The 23,209-nt window shown below is 40.5% G+C and overlaps 1 protein-coding gene across 1 annotated transcript; it reads right to left on the bottom strand.

Annotated features, from left to right (window-relative positions):
• Positions 1–504: 504 nt before the first annotated feature.
• Positions 505–8,467, bottom strand: MNS1 (meiosis specific nuclear structural 1). Its single transcript, XM_059481929.1, has 10 exons — positions 8,423–8,467; positions 7,600–7,689; positions 7,269–7,396; positions 6,651–6,753; positions 5,601–5,830; positions 4,644–4,860; positions 4,458–4,565; positions 3,460–3,717; positions 2,446–2,571; positions 505–847 (listed from the first exon to the last, which is right to left on the bottom strand). The coding sequence occupies exons 1-10, from the start codon at positions 8,423–8,425 to the stop codon at positions 749–751; spliced, it is 1,362 nt and encodes a 453-aa protein (XP_059337912.1). The 5' UTR covers positions 8,426–8,467; the 3' UTR covers positions 505–748.
• Positions 8,468–23,209: the final 14,742 nt, after the last annotated feature.

Raw genomic sequence — 23,209 nt, forward strand, 5'->3', positions numbered from 1 at the left:
TCTACAAGCATCACATCCATATAAAAATTTCATTATTCAGTATTGTAATCAATAACTAGAAAACAGATTCAGGGTAGAGGAGCTGAGCCTGTTGCGTGTACATTAATGAACAGAAGCAATACAAGCCTCTGCTGCTTGCATCAACCTCTGCCACACCTCAGCTATTTCAATGGATTCATCCCTCAGAGTAAGTGAGTAAGAACATGGAACAAAACCATTCAGTTTATGCATTAAAAGCAAGGTATAAACAGTAGTTCTGACCTCAGAATGACACAACATATCTGCTTAGATCCTACCAGTGAAGTACCTCAGATCTACCTCATGGAGATGAGACACACTGCATTTGAATGAGGGCTGTAGTAGTGTAGTGCCAGTGCAGCCACATCTTCCCAGTGCATTAGGAGAACGCTTCAGTCCAGACTGGAATACACATGCTAGGTTAGGGTTCTGCTGCATTGCTGAAGAAAACATTTCTAACATTACTACATGACTAACTGAGAAGAATTGAGAACTCCAGAACAGTTTATTGATGAAAAATGCAAGTGGACTTCTATAAAATGCAAATGGACTTCTAAAAAATGCAAATGCACTTCTAAAAAACTAACTGCTCATCCTTTTAGAACTTCGGTTTTAAAATGAAGGCTGTAATGCTATTAAAAAGGAATTCCTCACGTTAAAAGCAAATGAAGTTTTCACTGGGAATCCGATGACACCTAGTGGCAAAGCAGGAGCTGAGCTGGGGGAAGGTTCAGCTCTCTTCTGAAAGTTCATTACCTCTTCTCTGCTGGTAAGCCAACCGGAAATCTTCTCCAAGCATGTTAATATCATTTTCATCTTTGAGTATTCCCTGCATTAACAGGAAAGAAATATCATAAGGTAAAAAATATGAATTTCTGAAATTTTCTTTGGAGAAAATATGGTATCCATAATACTATGGTGCCTTTAAAGCAAGCCTGAAAACGGGCACAAAACCCAAACAGGTGAGTTACAATCTGTGCCCCCTTTTTTTCTGCCAAAAGACAACATTTAGCTGCATTCTCTTGCTCACAGGAGTGATTAGAATCAGTACAGCACAGGGGCAGGTTTGTTAAAATCAAGCAACTGCAGTGAAAAGAGGCCCAGGCTGGGTTGGGGCTCTGTCTCCCCCTTTACCTGTGCTGGAATTAAATCATACAAAGAAATAACAGGAAACCAAGTAATGCTGGACACCTTAATCAAAAACTATGTTTTTGAGAAGAGGAGCTTCACACAGAAATCTAAATTTCTAATTCTAAATTAATTTTACTGTTAAAAATATGTATGACCCACAGAACATACCTTGAAGCATTTAAAAAAGAGGAAAAAAGTTACAAACTGCATTTATATTGGAAAGTTTCCTATTTGGTAGCACTTTGCTGTTTAACAATTTTGAGTGAAGTAATGAGATGTAGGAACACCCAACTCAAGAGTGTTGAAGCAGAGAACAGAAAAGTAGAACATCATACATAGCACATGTGTGAGCCCTGGACACTGAAATTGCCAAGGCTTTCTACAACAGAAAATTCAAACCAGAAAAAATTAAATTAATTTTAAGTTTGTTTAATTTTAATTCAATTTAATTAATTTAAAGTTTAATTTTATCAAAATTTTGTCAATATGAGTTATCCTTTAATTAAATTCACATTAGAGAACAACTCACTCCAAGTGTTACACACTCCTGCACCAATTATGGTATTAATATTTGAATAAATGTTAAACTCTGTTCTACTTAAAGTTTTCCAGTATTGCAGAATTTCTTTAACAGCTGGATAGTTCCCTCTCTTCTGTAAATGCAGTTTTACATCCCTAAGGCAGCTCTCAGTTTATTTGTGTACTATTAGGAGATCTTTCCAATTGTGAAGCACAATATAAAATAAATTGTAGTTTATTGCAATAACTGCTTCCATCTTTTTAACTTTTAAAAACACCGGGATGAACAGAGGAAGCTCTGTAATGCTTCTGTAAATGCTGCAGTTCATTGCACTGCTGCAGAGTCCATAGTTCTGGAATATGTGGCAGACAAGCCAGAGAGCTGCAAGAAATGGCTGCCAAAATCCCAACTGAGAAATTAGTGGAAATGGATTTTAAGGTGTGGTGGACTCCTTTCTAGCTAGAGAAGCCCTGCTGTAGAACTCATGTTCCATATTTCAAACAAAGGACATGCAAAGTGCTGTGGAAGCTTTCAGAGAGTTCTGTACAAGGTATCAATAGTGCCAGAGAGCCCAAAGCCCCTCAGCACAAAGAGCAGTGCTGGAAACAGGCCCAGCTCAAAGGCAAAAGGAAGAGGTGAGAGCAGGTGAGCTGACACAGAAGGGACATCCACTGACTCCAGGAACTGGCACAGTTTGCAGCTTCACCTTGAACTATCCAGGAGAAAATCAATTTACAGGACAGACATTGAAAGTATTTAAAATACAATTCACTTACTCGAGGAAGATAACCCAGCAATTTCCATGCATGCTCCTTCAAGAGTTTCTGTCTCTCTTCTTCAATAATTGCACGGATCCTTTCTTGCCTTTTCTTCTCTAACTCTCTCTCTTCAATTTCACGCTCCTACAATAAACAAGTTTTCCTAAGTTCTGTTTCAGCTCTGTGAGCATTTGTTTCCACCACTCTCCACAACAGCATAAAGAGAAAAAAATTTTAGCGGAATAAATTTTGAACTTCTACTTCCTAATTCCTGGTCACAGGAAATGCTTTTGAAAAGGATGGAAAAGTGTATGGAAAACCTACAAAGCATTGTTTAAATAGTATCTGTCTGGCAACTGGAAAACAAAAGAGAAAACTGAATGGCAAGTCATGGGGTGAGTCTGCTATCCAAGTGTTTGGTGTCAGAAGTCCTTTGGAAGGCAGGCAATGTTCAGTTCTGGTGGCCTTTTGGCTCTCAGATTAGAGCAGCCCTACTGCTCTAATCCAGGGAAAGGAACAATAGCTATGAATTCTCACACTGATGACTGGAAATTGCAATTCACATTACACAGGTGATTTATACCCTATACAGAGGTCTGAAAACAGGACTATGGGATTCCATGTCTTGTTTTCAGCTTACACCTTTTCTTCCTCAGATCTCAATAAAAGAGACCTAACCTCAAAGCAAGACTAGGCCATCCCCTCCTCAAGCATCATTACCAGTGCAGCTGACCAGGGATGTGAAACTGGACAGCAGTTGTGTTGCTGATCTCATGGCTCCCAAAGAGGTATGTGCAGTACACAGCTACACAGGAGGGCAGGAATGTTGTTGACCCCAACCTCTTGAGCTACAAAAAAGGTTAGCTCTAAAATACTTTTTTCTTGTTAGAAACCAAAACAAGGTCCTGGTTCCCCCCACTATTCTCTGAAATTCCCATCACCTTTCCTTACCAACACCATTGTCCCTCAGGATAGCACAAGTATTCCTATCTTAAACACTGCACAAACTGAAGGTGCATGTGAAACTCTCACCTTTTCTGCAATGTACTGTTTGCGCCGGTCCTCGAGGATTTTTTCCACGGCCATTTTGTGTTCGAGCTGTTTCATTCTCCGTTTCTGCGCGTTCAGCTGCTCAATGCGATCGTCCTCGGCCAGCTGGGCCAAAATCTGCTGCTCCAGAGCTCTGTCCTCTTCTCTCCTAGCTGCTTGTTCTGCTGCCTTTAGAGCAACCTGCTTTTCGTATGCTTGCCTTAAGTCTAGGCGCTGCCTTATTCTCTTTTCAATTTCTGCCTAGAAAGGAAATTTAGTAAAATGCAGTATTACTGAAAATACTTTGAAAAATTCTCAGCAGCAGCCAATCTACTCCATTTATGTTGGAATAAATTTACTGTAGCTCTTAACTCCTAGCATAACTAACTGGAGCAAACATTCCATATCTGACAGTGCTCTCCAGTATTAATCAGCTTGGCAAATGTCACAAGATTCTCAAAATTAGGTCCAAAACCAAAGGGGATTTTTTTCCCACTATGATGAAGGGAATCAACAGACAGTCATCCTGAACAACACTGAAAACTGCAGTGTTTGGTATCTCAACACTGTTACATTTTGTCTGTCACCCACAGCAAGGTAAGACAGAGTATATCCAGGCCCATAGGAAACAGACATGCAGAAAAAAACCAATTAATTAAACTGCTTAGCTTAAATCTAAACTTGAAAGTTACTGGTGTTCTCCTTCACAAGATAAATAAATGTATAAATGGGGACACAAGGGTATTCAAAACATTCACTTGCCTTCCTGGTTGAAATTAAATATATTAGGAACAGAAAAGGAAACTCAAAGTACAAAATTTTCCCTCCAAAACCTAAGCTAATCTATAAACTGCCTGACTGAGAACATTTAGAAAATAGAGTTGAAAATAAATACTTTGTGCTAGAACATAACTGGAAACCCCGAAGTCACAAACAACACTAACAGACTTAGAAATCCAACATGTGGAAAAAAAATCTTTCATGTACCTGGCAGCACTTACCATCTCTTTCTTCCTTTCCATCGCTTCTTGTTCTTCCATATACAGATCTTGGAGGATTTGTTCCCGTTCTTTACGCCTCTGTTCTTCTCTTTCCATGGTCTTGGCAAGCTAGTACAAGAAGGAAAGGTTTCTAAATGAAAGACAAAAACATACAACAATTTTTTTTATAATTTCAATTTTTGATACCATGTTTTGAACTCTCTGTTTTTTCTCTTCACTGTCTCGAACTTTAGCCATCCAACTGTCTTCTCTTTGTCGTTGCATGTTTGCAAACTCCATAATTTTCCTATTTTCTTCTTCCATCTCTTCCTGTTTCCTCTTCCTCCAGATAGCTTGTTCTTTTATAAACTCTTCAATATATGTCTGAGTTTCTCTTATTTTATCTAACTTCCGTTGTTTTTCCCTGTAGAAGATGGAAAAAAGCTGTTCAAATAATTATTTAACATAATAAGTAAGTAAGTATTTAACCAGATGCTCACCATTAACATATTCCTGAGACTAAGATTTAAGTGACTCTCCTTAACCATTCAGCTAGAAACTAGATAGCTGAATTGAAACTACTTAGTAATAAACTGCCCCAAGAAGGGAATCTCATGTCTAACACCTTTCTGGAAGGCAGACTGTACACAAAAGTACACACTGCTGCTGCACCTTATGTATGCCCCATCAAAGAGAAAGAAAACAAAGCCCAATAGCACCACAACCGCTAAACTTTTTATTTACACTGAACTCTCCCCCACACAGACACAATACTCTGCCCTCAGAGTATTGGCCTCAGACACCTCCTTCTCTGTTCCTAAGACACGCAAACAAAGCATCTGGTGGTAAGGCAGGGACAAGAGGAGAGGCAGAAATGTCTAATATGATGTTGTGTTCAACATGATGTGCCCAATGGAAGCCCTCCTGCAAATAAGCTGGATTTCATATTTGGAGAACAAGGACACAAGAGTGACTGGGACATTCTAAGGTTTCAACAAGAAAATCCATGCAAGTCAGTCTGTTGTTACTAAAATGTGACCAAGGGAAACTAAAATGGGCTTAGTATATATATGGAATAGGTGCATACAAATTAGGTTTCTGTGCAGAATTATGTGAGTTGCTTTGTTTTAAATTAATAAATAATAAAAATTCAAAGTAACTAACATTTGTTCTTCTTCATAGATCTTTTTTACAATTTCATCAATCATGTGTTTCTCTCTTAGAAACTCTTCATAAGCCTCTTGCTTCTTCTTCTCCTGTTCCTCAACCTGTTTCTCCAGTTCTTGATGGTAAGTTTTCTTCTCCTGGTTTCGCTTCAGTTCTGCAGACATTTCTTCTTTCAGATACCTGTCATACGCTTCCTTCATCTCTTGGGCTACTTCATCCTCCCATTTCTGTGGGAAAAAGGCAATGCAAGATTCCTTTTCACTCCCACTACTACAGCTTGTAATGAAAAAATACACAGTATGGAAAGGAATTATGCAGCATAACCAGAAATGAAAGTCTTCCACCTCAATCTATAAATACAGAGCCTTAACATGCTTAATAGCTTAATCCAGTCAGTAGAACCCTTGAAGGGCACCCTCAAGATCTGACCAACTGGAGGAGCACTAAAAATACTTAAAGAACAAAGTATTGAGCATTGGAGCACAGGTGGGACTCACTCACATCAGCACAATGACTGGAATGAGGCTGGGCTACAGAGAACACCCCCAATGAACACACTGCTATACAGCAAGTGCCTGCACTGAGCCCTGTATAAAGCATTAACACCATCAGAATCACCTGCCTGACCACCAATATCTTTGTACAGATAACTACAAGCTTGCAGGTCTTCTGAAGTTACCCAGATCACTGTTTGGAGAGAGTAACATTGTTTTCAACAACCAGACTCTGAGGTAAGGATTCACCACTGTAAACACTTACTGTACAAAGGGTATCATAGTTTGGACTTGGATAAATACTACAAAACCAGTAAAATAACAAATATAACTAGTCATACACCTAATTCAATCACTACTCTTTCAACTGCAATGGCAAAGTAAACCTTTTTCTTATAGCTGGTTATTGCTTTAATCCTTCATAACACAAAATATATTTTCAATAACACTGAATGCTTGAACGATATTTTAGATAGAAAAGGTCAAAGGAAAAATCTTCTACACAATCCATAAAAAGAATTATGTGAGTCAGGTGCTGGGATATGCTAATTACCATGTTCTCATTGTGTATAGCTTTTTTTTCAGCAATCTGTGCAGCTCGTTCTTTATTCATATAAGCAGATTTCAGCTTTCTTTCTAACTCTCGAAGTTCAAGACTGGAGGGGGAAAAAAAATATCCTATTATAAGAGGGTAGGTATCTAGGGGAAGAAATTGTGTTTCCATCACTATTTAAACACAGTACTTTTCATTGGGGCAACCCTGATGAAAAATATTGCTCTAGTTAAAGGGTGGAAAAAGAAAAAAATCCATTTGAAAACAAGAGGAACCTGTATTTCTACATGTGCTATCAACAGTTCTGCATACTTCACTTCTAACTATCTAAGCACAGGTACATGTACATACACATGTATGCTCACAGATATGCCCAAGTATAAATACATACATATAAACATACATATTTATATATTAGTACATGTAAATATATTCAAAATGAAAATTTTGTGGATCAACTTTTTTATTGACAAAATTTGCTTAAAATTAACTTATTATACTTCGATCTCAAAGTAACTTTTCCTTCCATGTCTGAGTCGTCTCCACTCCTGCTACAGCTTTCCCAAATCTGATAACAGGAGCAGCCCATTTGATACAGCTGGGAAATTTCTGAATTACCTGTTTGCTCTGACTTGTTGCCTGATCTTCTCATCTCTCGTTTTCTCGAGGTCCCGCCTCGCCAGCTCAGCCGCCAGCTTTTGCTCTCGCTCCAGCTGCAGCGCTCTCTGCTTTCTGCTCTCTTCTGCCTGATGAGAACAAACAATTTCCGTACCACCTCTCGCACACGCACATTTGGGAGAAGGCAAGGAGACTGTGCAGTGAAGCAAGACTTTCCGAGTCAGTAAATGACTGTTAATGGAGAAAACTTTTGACAGGCAAAGGTAAAGCCAGGCGAACTATTCTCCTCAGCCTTCCCCCTCCCTGAGGGCGGCCGCCCCGCAGCTCTTACCGCCCGTAGCTCCTCATCCAGCCGCTGCTCCCGCTCCAGCTCGGCCCGCAGCCGGGCCGCCCGCCTGCCCCACTCCCGCTCCTCGGACGCCTGCGGGCAACAAGGGAGAGGCGGTGGCGCAGGACAGCCGCGGGGACCCGCTCCCCATGCTGCCCCCCTCACGGTCCCGCTCCTCCTCGGTCCCTCCCGTCACGGTCCCGCTCTCCACGCCGCGCCCAATATCGCTTCCCTCACGGTCCCAGTCTCCCCCGCCCCAGTCTCGCTCGCCTCACGGTCCCAGAACCTTCCTCAGTCTCGCTCCCCTCACGGTCCCACTCGCCAAGCTCGCTCCCCTCAGGATCCCACTCGCCATGCCGCCCCCAGTCTCGCTCCCCTCACGGTCCCACTCCCCATGCCCCCCCCAAATGTCACTCCCCTCAGGGTCCCACTCGCCATGGCCCCCAAGCTCGCTCCCCTCACGGTCCCACTCCCCATGCCCCCCTCCCCGCCAAGTCTCGCTCCCCTCACGGTCCCACTCCCCATGCCGCTCCCCTAACGATCCCACTCGCCAAGCTCGCTCCCCTCAGGATCCCACTCGCCATGCGGCACTCAGTCTCGCTCCCCTCACGGTCCCACTCGCCATGGCTCCCCAATATCACTCCCCTCAGGGTCCCACTCGCCATGCCCCCCTAATCTCGCTGCCCTCAGGGTCCCACTCGCCATGCCCCCCTAATCTCGCTGCCCTCAGGGTCCCACTCGCCATGCCGCCCCCAGTCTCGCTTCCCTCACGGTCCCACTGCCCCTGCCGCCCCCAGTCTCGCTCCCCTCACTGCCCCCCCTTTACCATCCTGCAGGCCGTTGCCGTGGCAACGCGCGGCGCCGCTGGGCTCCAGGACGCGGTTTCACTTCCGGGGAATCGCTCTCGCTGATTGGCCAAGATGGCGACCCGACCCCGACGCGTCGTCGCTAAGTGGGCCGGGCCAAGGGAGCGTGACGTCACCGCGAGGGGTGACTTGGAAAGGTGATATTGAAACGCATTTCTTGAATCGTGACTTTAAATGAATGCACCCGGCTCACCTCTAAACACAAACCCCAGGTGGCAGCGTTTAATAAGGAATTTATCTCCTTCACAGCTATGACGAGGGCTCTCCAGCAGGTATGGGAGATAGAGGGACAGGGCAGAACACAAGAGCCAGAACATGACCCATGATCACCAAAACAGATGATTCTGATAAGGTTACTTGGTACAGAATATGCGTTATTTAGGAAAACGCAGCCCTCCATATTCCAGAGAGACCTTATACAGAGCACAACTTCTCCCTACATTTTTCCCGGACTGACTCTGCTCGAGGAAGGAAATCAACCTTGTGGCACCCAATTCCCCAAACTCTCCTCACCTTAATGTTCTTTTCCACATAGTTGCATAAAACTAATGACATTTAAGTTTATTTAAAGCAGTACTTCAAATTAATTAGCGTCACCTACTTTGTAAAATTAATTAAAATTAATAAAGCTTAAGAGAAGCACACCTCTGAGAATTAGGTAACAAGTGTGATTGTTTCTACTGATGGAGTGCTGTCTATAAATGTGTCTATATCTTCTTGGGATGAGAACACATATTATTTTAAATCTTTTCCAAATTTTCCCAAATTGGTGGAATTCTTTCTGAAGCTTTTGTTATTCTGTCTTTCTAAGGAGAAAAGTGTTCTCCAACAACACTTGGGGAAGGGAGGAATAAACTACAGGAGACTGTCTTTAAAAGATACAAGCAGGGAGAGGATGAGACCAAAAAGATCATTAATGTTCCCTAATTCGTCTTTGCAAGTGGTGTCACCACTGCACTTCTCTTTTCAACATTAGGTAAGGAAACAAGTAAATGTCAACGCCCCCCAGTGATTCCAAGGCACTGACTTAGAAAGGAGGAATCTTTTAACTACTCTGGCACAGCAGTGACTTTAAATGCTCAAGGTTTGCAGGTGGCAGGACTGGGGGAATAAAGATGCAAAAGATATTTTTGCTGTCCCTTCTCCGTGAACAGTGATGTGCCTCACTGGAAATAAACAGAATTTTCTTTCTTACCAAAGGAAAGAACAAAATAAAGTCCTACCCTTCACTTCAGGAAATAGGAGCAAATAACCTTGAGATGTAAAATGTCATCTTTGTTCACGTGACATCCTCCTTTTGGAACAGCAACCCTCTAAAAGCAGAGCACAAACATCCCTTGAGTCAGCCTCCAGGAGAGCAGGGCACTGACAGAAAAGTGGGAGTAAAAATGCTTGAGCAAAATATATACCAGAAACCAATGGGTCAGTTCACAAAGTTATTTTTAAAATTAAGAGGTGGCTTGTATTTGCATGTAAAGTATTTGTTAGCAGTGTATCTTTCACAGAAGAGACATAACACAGGGCTAATATCCTGAAAAATTCCCAATGGAAAAAATATTTTGAGGTTTCCAGTCCTTGGAGCCTTTACTGTTCTTTTATTTCCCATACATTTCACATTTGCTGAAGTGTATTTAAAATATAAAGAAGAAAAACAAAATGCAACCAGAGAATACTTTTATCCTCATTACCTTATAGCAGTTTGTGCTCAGAATATCTTACCTTTAATGTCTTGATTTTTTTCCCCAACATAAATTAAGCACAGGGACAGCTCAGTAAACTGCGCCTGCAGATTTCCAAAGGAAGGAAAGTAAACTTCCAGCATATAGTGACTCCACATAGAGAACAAGGAGGGGAAAACAACCCAGAAACTCCACAGAAACACTCAATATTGCTCTTGCCTTGTTCTTCCATTAAATGGAATATGTAAGAGATGGAAAACAATTGTTTCCCTCCACTTAGACACAACTGCTGGTTTCACCTCTTGAGAGCATCCCCCGCACTGCAGGTTGCTGTCCTAAAGCTTGGACATCTTAATTGTTTTGTTCCTCCCTTTACATCCAGCCAGAAGCTCCCCATTTCAGTCTGTAACCACGGCTGCTCTCCAGCCCTGGGCTCTGGCTGCACCTCCCTGGTGGTTCTCTCTCACCTGCCCCTGGCCAAGCCTTTCTGTGCCAGGGCCCCTTGGCACTGTTCTCCTCCTCATCCTCCTCAAGGTCATCTCACTGGTCTCCTCTTGTTCCTCTCAAGGTCTCCTGCACCTGGGAGGGAAGCACCTGGTTTTGCTGCTGCTCCTCCCAGCTGTGCAGTCGCAGCAGGTCACTGCTCCCTGGAGGGGCCTCCCTCTCACCTGCTTATTTGGGAAGAATTTGAGCACTGTGCTGAAAACAGACCTACCTTCTCCTCATGCCAAAAAGCACAGCTCCTTGATGGCACTGATTAATTTCTTCGTTAAACACCTAAGAATTTCACACTTGCAGAGCAGTGTTGTTCTGCTCTTCTAAAGAAGGAGAATAAAAATGCACTGGTTTAGCAACCAGCTATGTCAGACTTTTTAGAAATCCAGTGTGTTTATATTTAAGTTTTCTTTCCATTATGGAGATTTTAGAGTAACAGATAATGAAATATCTACCTTCCTGTAGTATGGAAAGGAATGAGCCACAGCTGCATAACTGCTATCAAACTCACAGAGCATTTCTTCTTGCAGCAGCCTGGTTACAGCTACAGGTCAGTGACCTGATTCTCATTTCTTTTTCCTAAGAGCATTAAACTTTCCTAGAGCCTGAAAAGCTTTTAGGTAATCAGCAGCCAACTGTACAAATGTAGAGTTAAACTCAGCAGTCCTTTCTCAGGGTTAACACAGCATCTTAATGAGTCAATTCTTAAACTCAGTACCAGCACCCACTGATGAACTCCTGACTACAAAGTGAAGACTGCTGAGAAATGCTAATGGTAAAAATGATGAAATGGAGCATTAAAGGGAAAAGCTAAGTTCCCTTTATGTAGCAGTTTCAGTTGAAGGTGATACAGGAACACATAGCAGGAAAGGTCATTAAATGAAAATGGTGAAGCCATTTTGCAGGTTTACCTCTTTTCTAGGGCATTTTACCAGATGATCATAACATGAGACAGTGACAAATGCATTCCAGCTGAGATAAGATATGTGGGTCATGCTGACTTTGCAACATTATAAACCACTATTGGGGAAAACACAGCTTCTCTGTGAGGTAATTTACCTTCTTTGGATGAAAAGATAAATGTGAATTAACAGGGAAGAGACTGAAACATCTGAGCTCTGTTATTGATCTACTAAGGACCCAGATAAGTCACAGAGAAACTACTGCTTGCTTTGCTTGAGATTAGTGATGGATGGGACAGCAGATTTAGCAGCTAAGGGGCTATCACTGTCAACAAAGCCTTAGCACTTTTTTTTTTAATTATCCTGCAGTAATAGGGAAAACATGACCCATAGCAGCAGTAGGCAGAAGCAATCTTTTACTCATGACAATATGGACTCTAAACTAAAATATTACAAGGAACAAAAATACATCTGTTTCTGATGAGACAAATGCAGGTTTAATAAGTATTTACTTGTAGGACTCACTTTTCTGAGGGGAGCACACAAGTGCTTTCTGCTGAGAATATCAGGCTTTCTGCTTCACCTCTAAGAATTACCTGCTCTGGGGACAGCAAATACAGTTCTTCTGCAAAGAATGTTGTAAAACACTGCTATAATGACACTTGTGTTTTTTGCAGCAAGACCTTTATCCACTTACCTATCATAACCATTGAAAGAGACCAGGTATCCTAAGTTCAAACAAAAGGACTGAGTCCTTACTTAGGAAACTGAATGGAAATTATTTTTAGAAAAGAATCTAAAGGTTTAAGAGTATGAAAGTTCTGTTTGTAAAAGGTTTTTTAAAAAGTATCTATTTACTGAGATTTTGACATGGGACCTCTTATACAAGTATTTGTCAAAAAGTGCCCTTCAAGATAACAAGCTTCATTTGTAGCTTTTCATTTGAAAGGAAAGATTAGATTTTTTTCTATTCTAGCCCATCCTTGTCTTTTCTGTGATGGTGTAGAGGAGGCATTTGAGTAACCAGCCTGCAAGCTTGTCTGCCAAAATGCCCAACTGAATGGGCAGAGGGAAAACTAAAACCAGTTATGGCCTCCACCCAGTGATCATCCCCACAGCTGATTTTGGTTGGAATTAAGCACTGAACATGGTTTCCTTTTCAGTATTTTGCATGCAATGCCACCAGAACATGCACCTCTGGAAGGAAGATGTGTAATTTCCAAGGCTGAATGACATATTGTAAATAAGCTATTAAGTGCTAAGCTTTACTACTCTTCCCATAGCAGCACCCACAAAAAGCATCCACTGAGCAAAAGGGTGAGATGGCATATGCTTCCTGCCCACTCCTGGGAAGCACAAAACCAGGTGTTGGCAGGTGTTCTAACTTGAGTGCAGACTTGAAAGCACCAGGAAATGTACTTAGAAGTAAGCAGAACCCCTTCATTCCTGCAACCTGCTACCAAACACAATTAATTGCAAAGAGTTCAGTTCAGCTTTTGTGAATAATTAAAAAGCTGAGGAGCTCCAAAGGGGAGCTTAGCAAAGAGCAGAATACTAAGAAAAAAGATGTCTGCTGCCAACAACAGAGTATTAAACAAATTAATCTGCAGCCATAACCTCAAGCCAACCAACAGAAAGGGCAACTGAAGGGCAATAACAGAAAACAAACATCAGTCCCAGAAAGGCTGAGAGCAAGGTGAAAGTCATTCTGCTGCCTGCATCCATCTCTTATGCTGGCATTTCCTCCTGCCCAGCAGCCTTGGCAGAGCATCATGATGAGCCCCAGGCTGGTGCAGGCTCTGCTTCCCTGCCCCACACAGGGACGTGTCTGGAGGAGTCCTGGGGCCTGTTTAGTAAAATCACTGATGTTTTATTCAAGAGCTTTTAGAGAGGAGAAGAGAACACAGTGGTTACTGATTTTGCTGGCCTAAAATAGCAATTTTGTGCTCCAACAAAAATCCCTCAGTGAAGTGGTGAATTGGCTCTGCATTGCTGTGGGCCACACAAAGCCCACAGATTTGTGTCTGTGAAATGTTCCCACCACAGCATCACCCACAGGCTTTGCTGTGCATCAATCCTCATGTCTCATTCAAACAGTGCTCCTGTAAGCCAAGCTCATTGGTAGTACTGAGATGATCACAGTTCGTACAGAGGCACCAGCTGATTTTGGTTTCAGAGCTCCTGCAGGAAAGCAGGGCCTTTCTCCATGTCTCCACTGAGATGAGGGAGAAAGTTGTCTTGTTTCATTGAGAAAATTGGAGGTCATCATATAGAACTGTTAAAAATAAGAAAGACAAGATTATAGGAGGATTTCCATCAGTGAGTAATATTTACTTCCCCTTGGTATCTTAAGACAGGTTGCTTTCTTGAGATCAGAAACAGTATTACACACAGAGTTATACAGTAATGAATAACTACAGAGTGTGGCTGCCTTGCACAATAAGGAGCTTAGTTTAGTCTCTAGTTATATCTCTAGAATTTAGAAATCAAACCTAATCTAATTTGCTACAGCTGGACACCACCTGCAGAGTACTGTTTAAGTACTCTGAACATTACATACTTATCTTTTAAATATTGATAATGCCATTTTTCATTTATGTGACATGAAGTCCCACAGGGAATAATTATGCTAATAAACCTTAATGATTCTTGCAAATAAATGATCAAACAAAATTGCTACTGTTGATTTATATTAATGGATGCCTTCAGGAGAAGATTTGTCAGGATGTGCTGCTTCTTGAATTCCAATTCATCTTATTTAGCAGAAGAATGTACATAGTTTGTAAAACAGATTGTTTAAAATATAATATGTTCATGCAGTTTCTGCAGTTCATAACACTCAAGAACTATTATCTTGCCTTATGGCAAATCTTCATTAAAGGTTTCTTTGTATACAACCTTTGTCAGTCCTTTTTTTCCCTCCTTTTGTCCCCTATGGCTAATGAAGTCCTCCTTCAGAAGATCTCTAACTTAACCTTTCTGTCACTCATGCAAGAATCAGTGATCACTATGCTGAACTAACAGATAAAAACCACTGTTGAACAACTGTGCTTTTACTGTAATTAGTCCAGAAACATGCTTGGTGCTTTAAAAGGGCACACAACCTGAAACTGGGTGACCTATAGAATTTTACAAGATGTGTTAAGATGAGCAGTTTCTACTTTTCCTCTACTGTCAGATATGCTGGAAATTCTCATTCCCAACCACCCATACTTTTGAAATTTTAAAGTTCATTTGGAAAACATTTTACACAGGCTTGTCCTTTACATAGTTTATATGTTTAAAAGCAATACCCATGGACTTTTTGCTTTAGCTTATAAATAACCATTTCCTGACTCCATATTTATTCAGATGTTTACTAGAGGAACAACTGCAGTTCAAGGACCTCATTGTAGTATTTTCAGAGGAATTATCTCTACCGTCTCTGATCTCCATTACCTGTACATCCCACAGGTGTCTGTACTACAAATCACTCTTTTGGGCACTCCTAATTCCTCAATGTTTCCTCTTGTTGTGAAGCATTTTCCATTTGCCTCACTTCATTTACATGTGAGTACTATTACTCGTCTTCCTTCTCTGTCAGTGGGTTTGGAATGACATCTCTCATCAGGTTTCTCAAGGATCCAAGAGCTCTGTTCAGATCTGATTTCTGCAGACAGAAGAAGCAAAAGGTATGACTAACACAGTATCTAAGTTAAATGAGATTTTTCATTGCCCCTCCAACATAGAAACTTGTCTCTTAAACTGCTTCATCTCTTCTTTGCAGGTTCTTTTAATGTGTGGTAGTCAGGTGAATCCCATGGTACATGATTTCTAGTTGCTTGTTATTTATTTGAAATCCAGTCACTTCTTATTCTCACACCATCTGGCCAGACATGTCTGTTTCTATACACTGTAGATATTCTAATTTAAGTTACTTGATCCTTAACACTTAGCTCATACATTTTAGTTAAAATGTATTTACAATTAGATGATGAAACATTCACTTACACCTTCTTCATGTATGTAAACTGAGATTCCAAATGGATGTCACTATCAATTTGCCAGGAACATATACACATTCCTTAGTGTTTATATAGTGGATTAGTTCTGGTTAATACTCATTCATTTTTATCCTATCTTCTAAATTTTTATCCTGTCTTCTAAATAATTCATGTAAATAATTTATGTTTATTGACTTTTTAGTTACCTCTGCAGCAAGACTCTTCACTAGCAGCTGCATAAAACGAAATTGCTTTTATCTAGACTGCAAGATTCACTTTCTAAATATTTTCTTTTTAAAACTGACTTGAAAGGAACAATTCATTCTTATCTGCTTGTCATGCAATGCATGATAGTTTCCTGAAGGACTATACATTTTTATTTAATTTCTGTGGGGAGGGGGGGTGTTCCTCTCCTGAATGTCACTATTTTGCTATTCAGTATTTGAAAAACTTACTGTCTTTGCCTTCCAGGCAGCAAATATCCACCTTGCCTGGCTGAGCAAGTCATGGCAGAGCATCCTGTTGCTCTGCTCTCAGCCTAGGATGGGAAAGGTGCCCAGCCAGGCCAGACCTAAGGTGTAGAAGGGAGTCCCCCTGTGCAAATCCTTCTCTGGACACCTGCAGCTTGAGGACAGAAGCCTGAGTCCCTGTAGCAGTTTGTCCTCAACTGAAAGCAAGAAAACAACCAACCAATAATAATCAGAATGTGCCTTCAAAGTAGGATGTGAAAGTGTAGACTATAAAGTGAGATATATCTTAACTAATAACTATATCTTAACTAGTTTTGGATATAGAAGATCCACCTTCCATGCCCTCAACTGCACCAGATTGAGAATTTGTCCCTTGTTCCTCCAGAAGTTGTGAAAAAAAGAGCTGATTTTCATCCCAAAATGTATAAAAACCCTCCCTAAACAGTAATTTTCTGGCCAGTCCTGTCAGTGATAAATATTAAGGCTCTACTAAGCTGTATTTTATTTTATCTAAGACTTGAACAGTTCAAATTGATCTGAGTAAAACCTGAAAAAACTAGACATTTACTGACATTTATTTTCTAAATAATATTGCTAAAAATGGGTAATTCAGCAATAAAATAGGCAGAGCTTACAAGCAAATTATATAATAATAATAATAATGCTAAACATAAGCTTAGTCATGTCATACTGTAATGCAAGGCTCTGTAATGAACTCAAAATGAAATATGGCAGAAACATAACAAATAGACAAGAATAACAATACCAGTACACAACAAATACCAAACCACACATTTTTGTGCCATCTCTACCTACAAACAAAAGATGTTTACTGTGAATTCTTTTTATGCTCTGCAGATTTCATTTACACAAAATTTTGAACCTGTTCTAGTTGGTAATCTTCTAAGTGTAAGGAGATGTGGTAATTAAGATGCTTAAATGTAAAGCCATGAAATAACATGACATTCATGACATACACCCAAGCTATTCTGTAGGTCTCTTTCAGGTACCTTTTTAATTGTTGATACCCTGGAAACAGCCACATTTTTTAAATAGGTCAAGAAAGTTTTAACCTTAATAAATTAGAGAATTAACATATTTATAACATTCCATAACGTTGTTCAGGTGGAGGAGCTGTCTCTCATAGCCCTCTTCAGGACTGACAGAGGAAAAGCAGGGTCTCCCCAGGCCACATTTTGGGGCATATTGCTCAGGGACCAAAATCCACATTGTACAAACAGTGGAACAGAAAGGGAACAGAAAGGGAAAATGAGCTTTGGCACCTGCTTGCATCAGACTGTGTTCAGCCCTGGGAGAGAATCCTGGCCTGGGGAGAGCTTTTCTACTGGCACAAACCAGAACCTGAAACAGCACAGCAGAACCACATTCTTGGGCACCACCCTCTACACCCTCAATTCTGACTCCAGCTGTGTGCTGTGACCTGGTGTCAGGTCTCAGAGTCACCTGCTTTTCTCACAGTAACACCACAGGCACGTGTCCCTCCTGGGTTACAGCTGGCTGAATGCAGTGCTGCCTAGGTCTGCCTGAACATGACCAAAGTGACTGTTTTCCTACACAGTAGATCTTTAAAATTCACTATTAGAAGACACTAAAATACACACTCTAGGCCTTGGCTAAATTGAAGAGTTTGCTGTACCCTGCTCTTCCTTTCACAGAAGTGCCTTGTTTCCCTGGACAAGTTTCTGTATGACTCACCATTTCCATAACCTCAGCCTCACATTCATGAATGCACCAAGGCTATTGAATATTTATCAGATTGTGAACTTTTTTTTTCCCCTGAAAGATTTGCATTTAAATAAACTAGAACAAAAGAGAGAGCTGAAAAGAGTCTTCCAGAACTCCCCCACATTACCTCTTTCAACTTTTGTACCATCATAGCAGTCATTGTCTACCAAATCTTCCCAGGCAGACAGAGAATATATTACTGTTGCAAAAAGCAAGATGCAGTTTAGGAACAATAACTGCAAGCGATTACATGAGTTTACAACATGCATATTGTTATGATACTTGTAGGTTTTTATTGCTATTATTAAAAAGTCTACATATTTGCTTAATCCTTCATTGAAACTAATGGTGAATTTGCCATTTATAACTTCTTTGTCATTTTATTTGATTTCTTTTTCTGGAGAATGGTCTGCTAGAAAATCTGAACTTATCTTCCTTTAATTAATTTAAAATTAACTTCCTCAGCATAATCTTTTTCTATCCTCTCCCTAGGTGATAGCCACTCTTCTCACAAGAGAGTTTTCTGGCAGCATTCCCTCCACCACATTTTTGGTGCAAATGCCACCAATGAGGACCTGCCACTCTGTTTGGTGCCAAGAGAACAGAGATGTTTCTGTTGGACTGGCTCCAACAAGAGTGAAAAATCAGAGCTTCTGCATGTTCCTTCAAGCAACAAAAAAGAAGCACCCTGATCTCGCCTGCCTACTCTTAACACAGGATTTTCCTTTCCCACAGGCATCCCTGCAACACCTAACATCCACAGAGCAGTTAGTAAGCTCAAGACCAGAGACATGGAGACTTGGAAAAGGCTGCTTAGGACACAAAGCTGTGTGGAAAAGCTTGGAATCCATTTTCCCTTCACTCTCACCCAGTAATGCAGGGAAAGGGAAGATGAAAGTCAAGAAGAAAAAAATTATTTAAAAAGTAATTGCATAAAAACAGTTTTGAGAGCATGAAGCTGCCTCTGAGGATCTGCAAAACAGAGGCAACCTCTGCTAAACATCTGCAAACCTCAGAGCAACAACTGAGCTCATCTTCCCATCCTTACCCAAACACCACAGAGAAACAAACAGGAGCAACCTGAGCCTCTTTCTCCCCTCCCCATATCCCACTTGAGGAAACCTGCACCAAGTAAAGGCAGCACCAGAAGATGGACCAGAGAGATCTGGGTGTGTGATGCCATGTACTAAGTCATGCTTGTAAACATGATTTCAAAGGCAGGTTTTGCTTTTGCAAGGGATTTTTTTGCCTTGCTGTTACCATGATGTGTTTAGAGGGCCAAGGACAGAGCAGCAATGACTCCCAATGGCACAGCTGGGGGATAGGATGTCTGTAAGAACCAGAAATCCTGTTCCTTTACTGGGCATTTTACAAGTCCTAATGTACCTGCTGCACTGCAAGAATATTGAATTTGTACAGCTCCTTCATGCTGGCAATTGCAGTAGGCATGGAAAGGTATTAGAAAAGCCCAAAGAAAGGCAGGATCTTTGCAATTCCCAAGGGGGCACCATGACAAAGTTCAGTAACTTCCAAACCATAACACTGTATGGGTTCTGGTGGTAAATGCTAACATTGGGGGTTTTCACCTTATATATTTCCTAGAACTAATGCATATCTTTGTAAACTCAGAGTAATTTCTCTCCCAGGGAAGAGCATCTTACATTTGAAATCCGCTTTAATGATCGCGCCTACCCCGTTCCACTGAGACCCTGCAGAGGAAGAGCCTCTAGTCTATTTAGCTTCATGAAGGGTTTCTCTCTGACACGTGCTCTCCTAATAGACCATTTATCAGGATGAAGGGTGATCCCCAGAGAGTGCAGACAGCAGGACCAGCCTAGCCTGAGTGACAGTCTGTCCAGCAGAGATTGACTTTAATGAAGCACAGAATAAACAGGAAGATTAAGAGAGTGCAAAAATCAGTGACAAGTTTTGAGTCCACCTGGGCAGCTTACTGTGCAGCACAGATCTGTCACTGAGTTATAAATGTTATGTATCTGTTTGGTTGCTAAGGATCAAACACAGCAATCCCACACACATTACAAGAGGAAGCTTTCCCCTTGGTTCTCACCCTTGAGAAAGGGTACCTGCTTTAAATCCAGAAATTTAAAGGGCTGGACTCTGGCAGTTGTCTGGTCTGACCCTCTACTCAGAGCTGGGCCAGTTTCCAGTAAGTTGCTCAGGGATTTTTCCAAGTAATTAATTTTCAGTTGACAACATTTTGTAAATATTCATGATGGAGTTTGTTTCTCTGTGACAGAAATGCAGTGACAGAATGGCTGTATTGCATGGGATCCATCTTAGCAAAACTCAGACCACAGCATCTCCCAAAATCTTGTTACTGACAATGGATAGAAGGCAGGTGTGCCTGCCAGTTAAACATCTACCTCAGGGTGAGATCATGTCAGCAGCTCTCTGCACTGCCTCTTAATGGAAAAAGATCAACTCAGACACAGACATCTTTGGACAATGACTTGCATCCGCAAACATCAGGCACGTAGCCCTGAGGTGTAGCCAAGGCTCATTTTTCATTGTGACAACTGACTCTTAGGCCTGACATCTCTCCAGTATCTTCAAACTTATTATTTTTTTTGCTGGACTTGGATAGAAATTCATAAATGGAGGCTGAAGCTACAAATAGAGAGAAGCTTTTGACCTAGTGATAAGCCTCAAATATGGACAGGATTCTTACTATTAAACAACCTCACAGCTAGGAAAGCCCTATTAAAGTGTATATATCTACTACCAGCAAGAAAGAATCATGTTAAATCTTGTCTCTAGATGATCTGCTGGATGGAAAGACACCACTTGGGTAAAGCAAAGAAACCAATCATCTTTCTGCACAAGCTAGTCTTGAAGAGAACACATATTACTGGCAAGATACTTTACCCCCAAAAACCTGGAATTTGAGTTTTGCTTTCTAGAGCAGGATTAAGTCACTATTAACTACTTTCAAACAGTTTTGCTCATGCAAATCAAACTCTTTACTGAAACAAAGCAGAAGTTTCCAAACACAAAAATAACTTCAATACATACTGTTGCTGCCAAATATCAGGACCATCTATAGTTTTGGACAAAAAGTGGCTTTGTAAAATCAGCTTCATAGATGTACTTCTAGAGTTCACACTGTCTAGTTTATTTCCCTGTAAAAAGCCTGTTTTGTCTGTGCCAATATTCACCTATGACATCCAGCCCAATAGACAACGGCTGCTCGACTGTATAGACGTCTGTATGTGTTTGTGTTTTTAAAGCAGAATACATAAAGTGTGAGCACAAGGAATGAGGCTGGATGTGAAACAAGCAGTACAAGAAGCATTTCAGGATCCCCTTCTGCCCATGCTGCAATTGTACATGGCCAACAGATGATGGCACCAAAATTCAGTCTGTTAGCAAATGCTGCTTGGGAATTGACAAAGTGCTTCGGCAAATACATCAAAATAAATGCACTATAGCTAATTTAAAGTGCAACAAATAGACACAACTAAGGGGAATGCACCTTTTACACTACATCATCACTTTTCCCTGCTCCCTCTTTGCCCACATCTCAAAGACTTGGTCTTTCAAAGTATGCATAGTCATGGTCTGACTTCTGAGGGACACTATGGACACATATTCATATTAATGGCATCATTATACCTTCAGCCTTTGCTAATGTAGTGTTGTATACAGCAGTAAGAATGCTCTTAAAAGCACAGGCTAACTACAGGATCAAATGCACAAGCAAGAATGTGAAGCTCAAGAATGTACTTCCAAATGCATAAATAATTTGGCTGTTAGAAGTCACAAATGTACCACACAAATATCCCCATCATGGATATTTCCATGAGTTTATTCAATCTTTCTCAATTGCTCTGGTTTAAACACTGTCAGTTTTGGCCAGCATTTGAAAAACCATCTGGTGTATAAATATTCATAAATTAATTTATGAGAAATACAGTCTCCTTTCACTGCTTCTCAGGTAAACATCAGGTGCAGCTTTAAAGAAGCAGCAGCAGTACAGTTTTAAAGCAGCAAGAAGTGTAGATGTGCTTTAAGATTTGACAAGCTGATTAGCAATAGTATTTCTAATGCTGATTATACCTTAAAGCAGGAAGGAGGCAGGTGTTAAATAACTAAACAAAGTACAACAAACAAACTTTGGTGTTGAACAATTTACTGGATTTAGTCATTCCAGAGGTTTAATGTTGTTTTAGAAGTGCTTTCTGTTTGCCATATGTTTGCAGAGCCATCATTAAAACTGTAATTTTATTATTGGAATAAGCCTCAAAAATATTGTGTCCCAGCCTTACCTGGAACCAAAGGTCAGATCAGCATTTTTTCATGGTTTGAAGCTCTGATATACCTCAAGCAAGACAAAGAGGTCCATTAATTCTGGAAGGCCAAAACCCCATCAACTTGTTAGAAGTATAATTAGTAGGTTGAACTCTATAGTGCATAGTAATGCTAGTGGCCACAAAGTTTTAAAGGGTAAAACTCACTGATATTTCACAAGGGGTAGTTAAAATTTAAAAAATACCACAAAGTTTAATTATGGAATATAAAGAGTAAAACATTTGACACCTGACACATTCATATGTTCCTATTGCCAAAATGACTGCATTAAAATTTGAAAGCTTTCAACTGCATTTTCTGTGTTTAAAGATCACTGTGAAAGCTATTTCTATAACCTGTCCATTTATCCCTGCTAGCTCATTCATTTACTGATAGGACTGTCATTTGTTGACAGACAGTAATGAAGGTATTAGTAGCTGGTTTATCCTGCTTTGTACATTTTATATACCTTTCCTCATTAAAGAATATTTTGACACATTAGAACAAGACAACATTATTCTTTATGCTTGATGCACAGGTAGCATCTTTTTACTAGTATGTGCCTATGTTAAAAAGAGAAAACATTTTTATTATTAGAAACTGTGCACACTCTACTTTTAAGTTATGTCAGGAAAGGGCTTTAGATGAGATGTCAAAATCTGGTTATTCAAATATGCAAATATGACTTTTACACCATCAAAAATAATAACAAGATTCAAAACCTACCTTTGTTACTCAGGCAAAGTATGTTGCAGGGATTTTTTTTTTGGCAACTCCAATGCTGTCTGTACTGTTTTAAAGTAAATCTTCTGTTCCACATGACTGATGCTTCTCCCTGTATTTTGAGTATTATACCTTGGTTACTTGCTCAGGAACAGCTTTGTAAATGAAAACTGGAATGGAAATTATGAAATACTTTGTTTCTACATGAGATACTATATATTCTCTGCTTAATCTGATGTTCACGTGGGCTAATTTTTAGAAAGTTACTTATTCTCTGTATTTCTGATTTAGATTCATTAAATCCTTCCTTTCTCCAATCTCCCACTGTAAACTTCTTACAGGATTTTTTATTAAAAACAATACCATATTTATATGGTATATTTTTTTTTTACCTAGTTAACAAAAAATGCACCATGTATACTGGGTTGGGCTTGTGCATGC

The sequence above is a fragment of the Ammospiza nelsoni genome, chromosome 14 (assembly GCF_027579445.1).
Source record: "Ammospiza nelsoni isolate bAmmNel1 chromosome 14, bAmmNel1.pri, whole genome shotgun sequence".
In the NCBI taxonomy this organism is placed as follows: Eukaryota; Metazoa; Chordata; class Aves; order Passeriformes; family Passerellidae; genus Ammospiza; species Ammospiza nelsoni.

Excerpts from the sequence above, each read along its gene's own strand:
- MNS1 (XM_059481929.1), bottom strand. Across the intron at positions 2,572-3,459 it reads AACAGTACATTGCAGAAAAG|GAGCGTGAAATTGAAGAGAG; the intron begins GTGAGAGTTTCA and ends TGTTTATTGTAG. Across the intron at positions 848-2,445 it reads TGCTGGGTTATCTTCCTCGA|GGAATACTCAAAGATGAAAA; the intron begins GTAAGTGAATTG and ends CTGTTAATGCAG.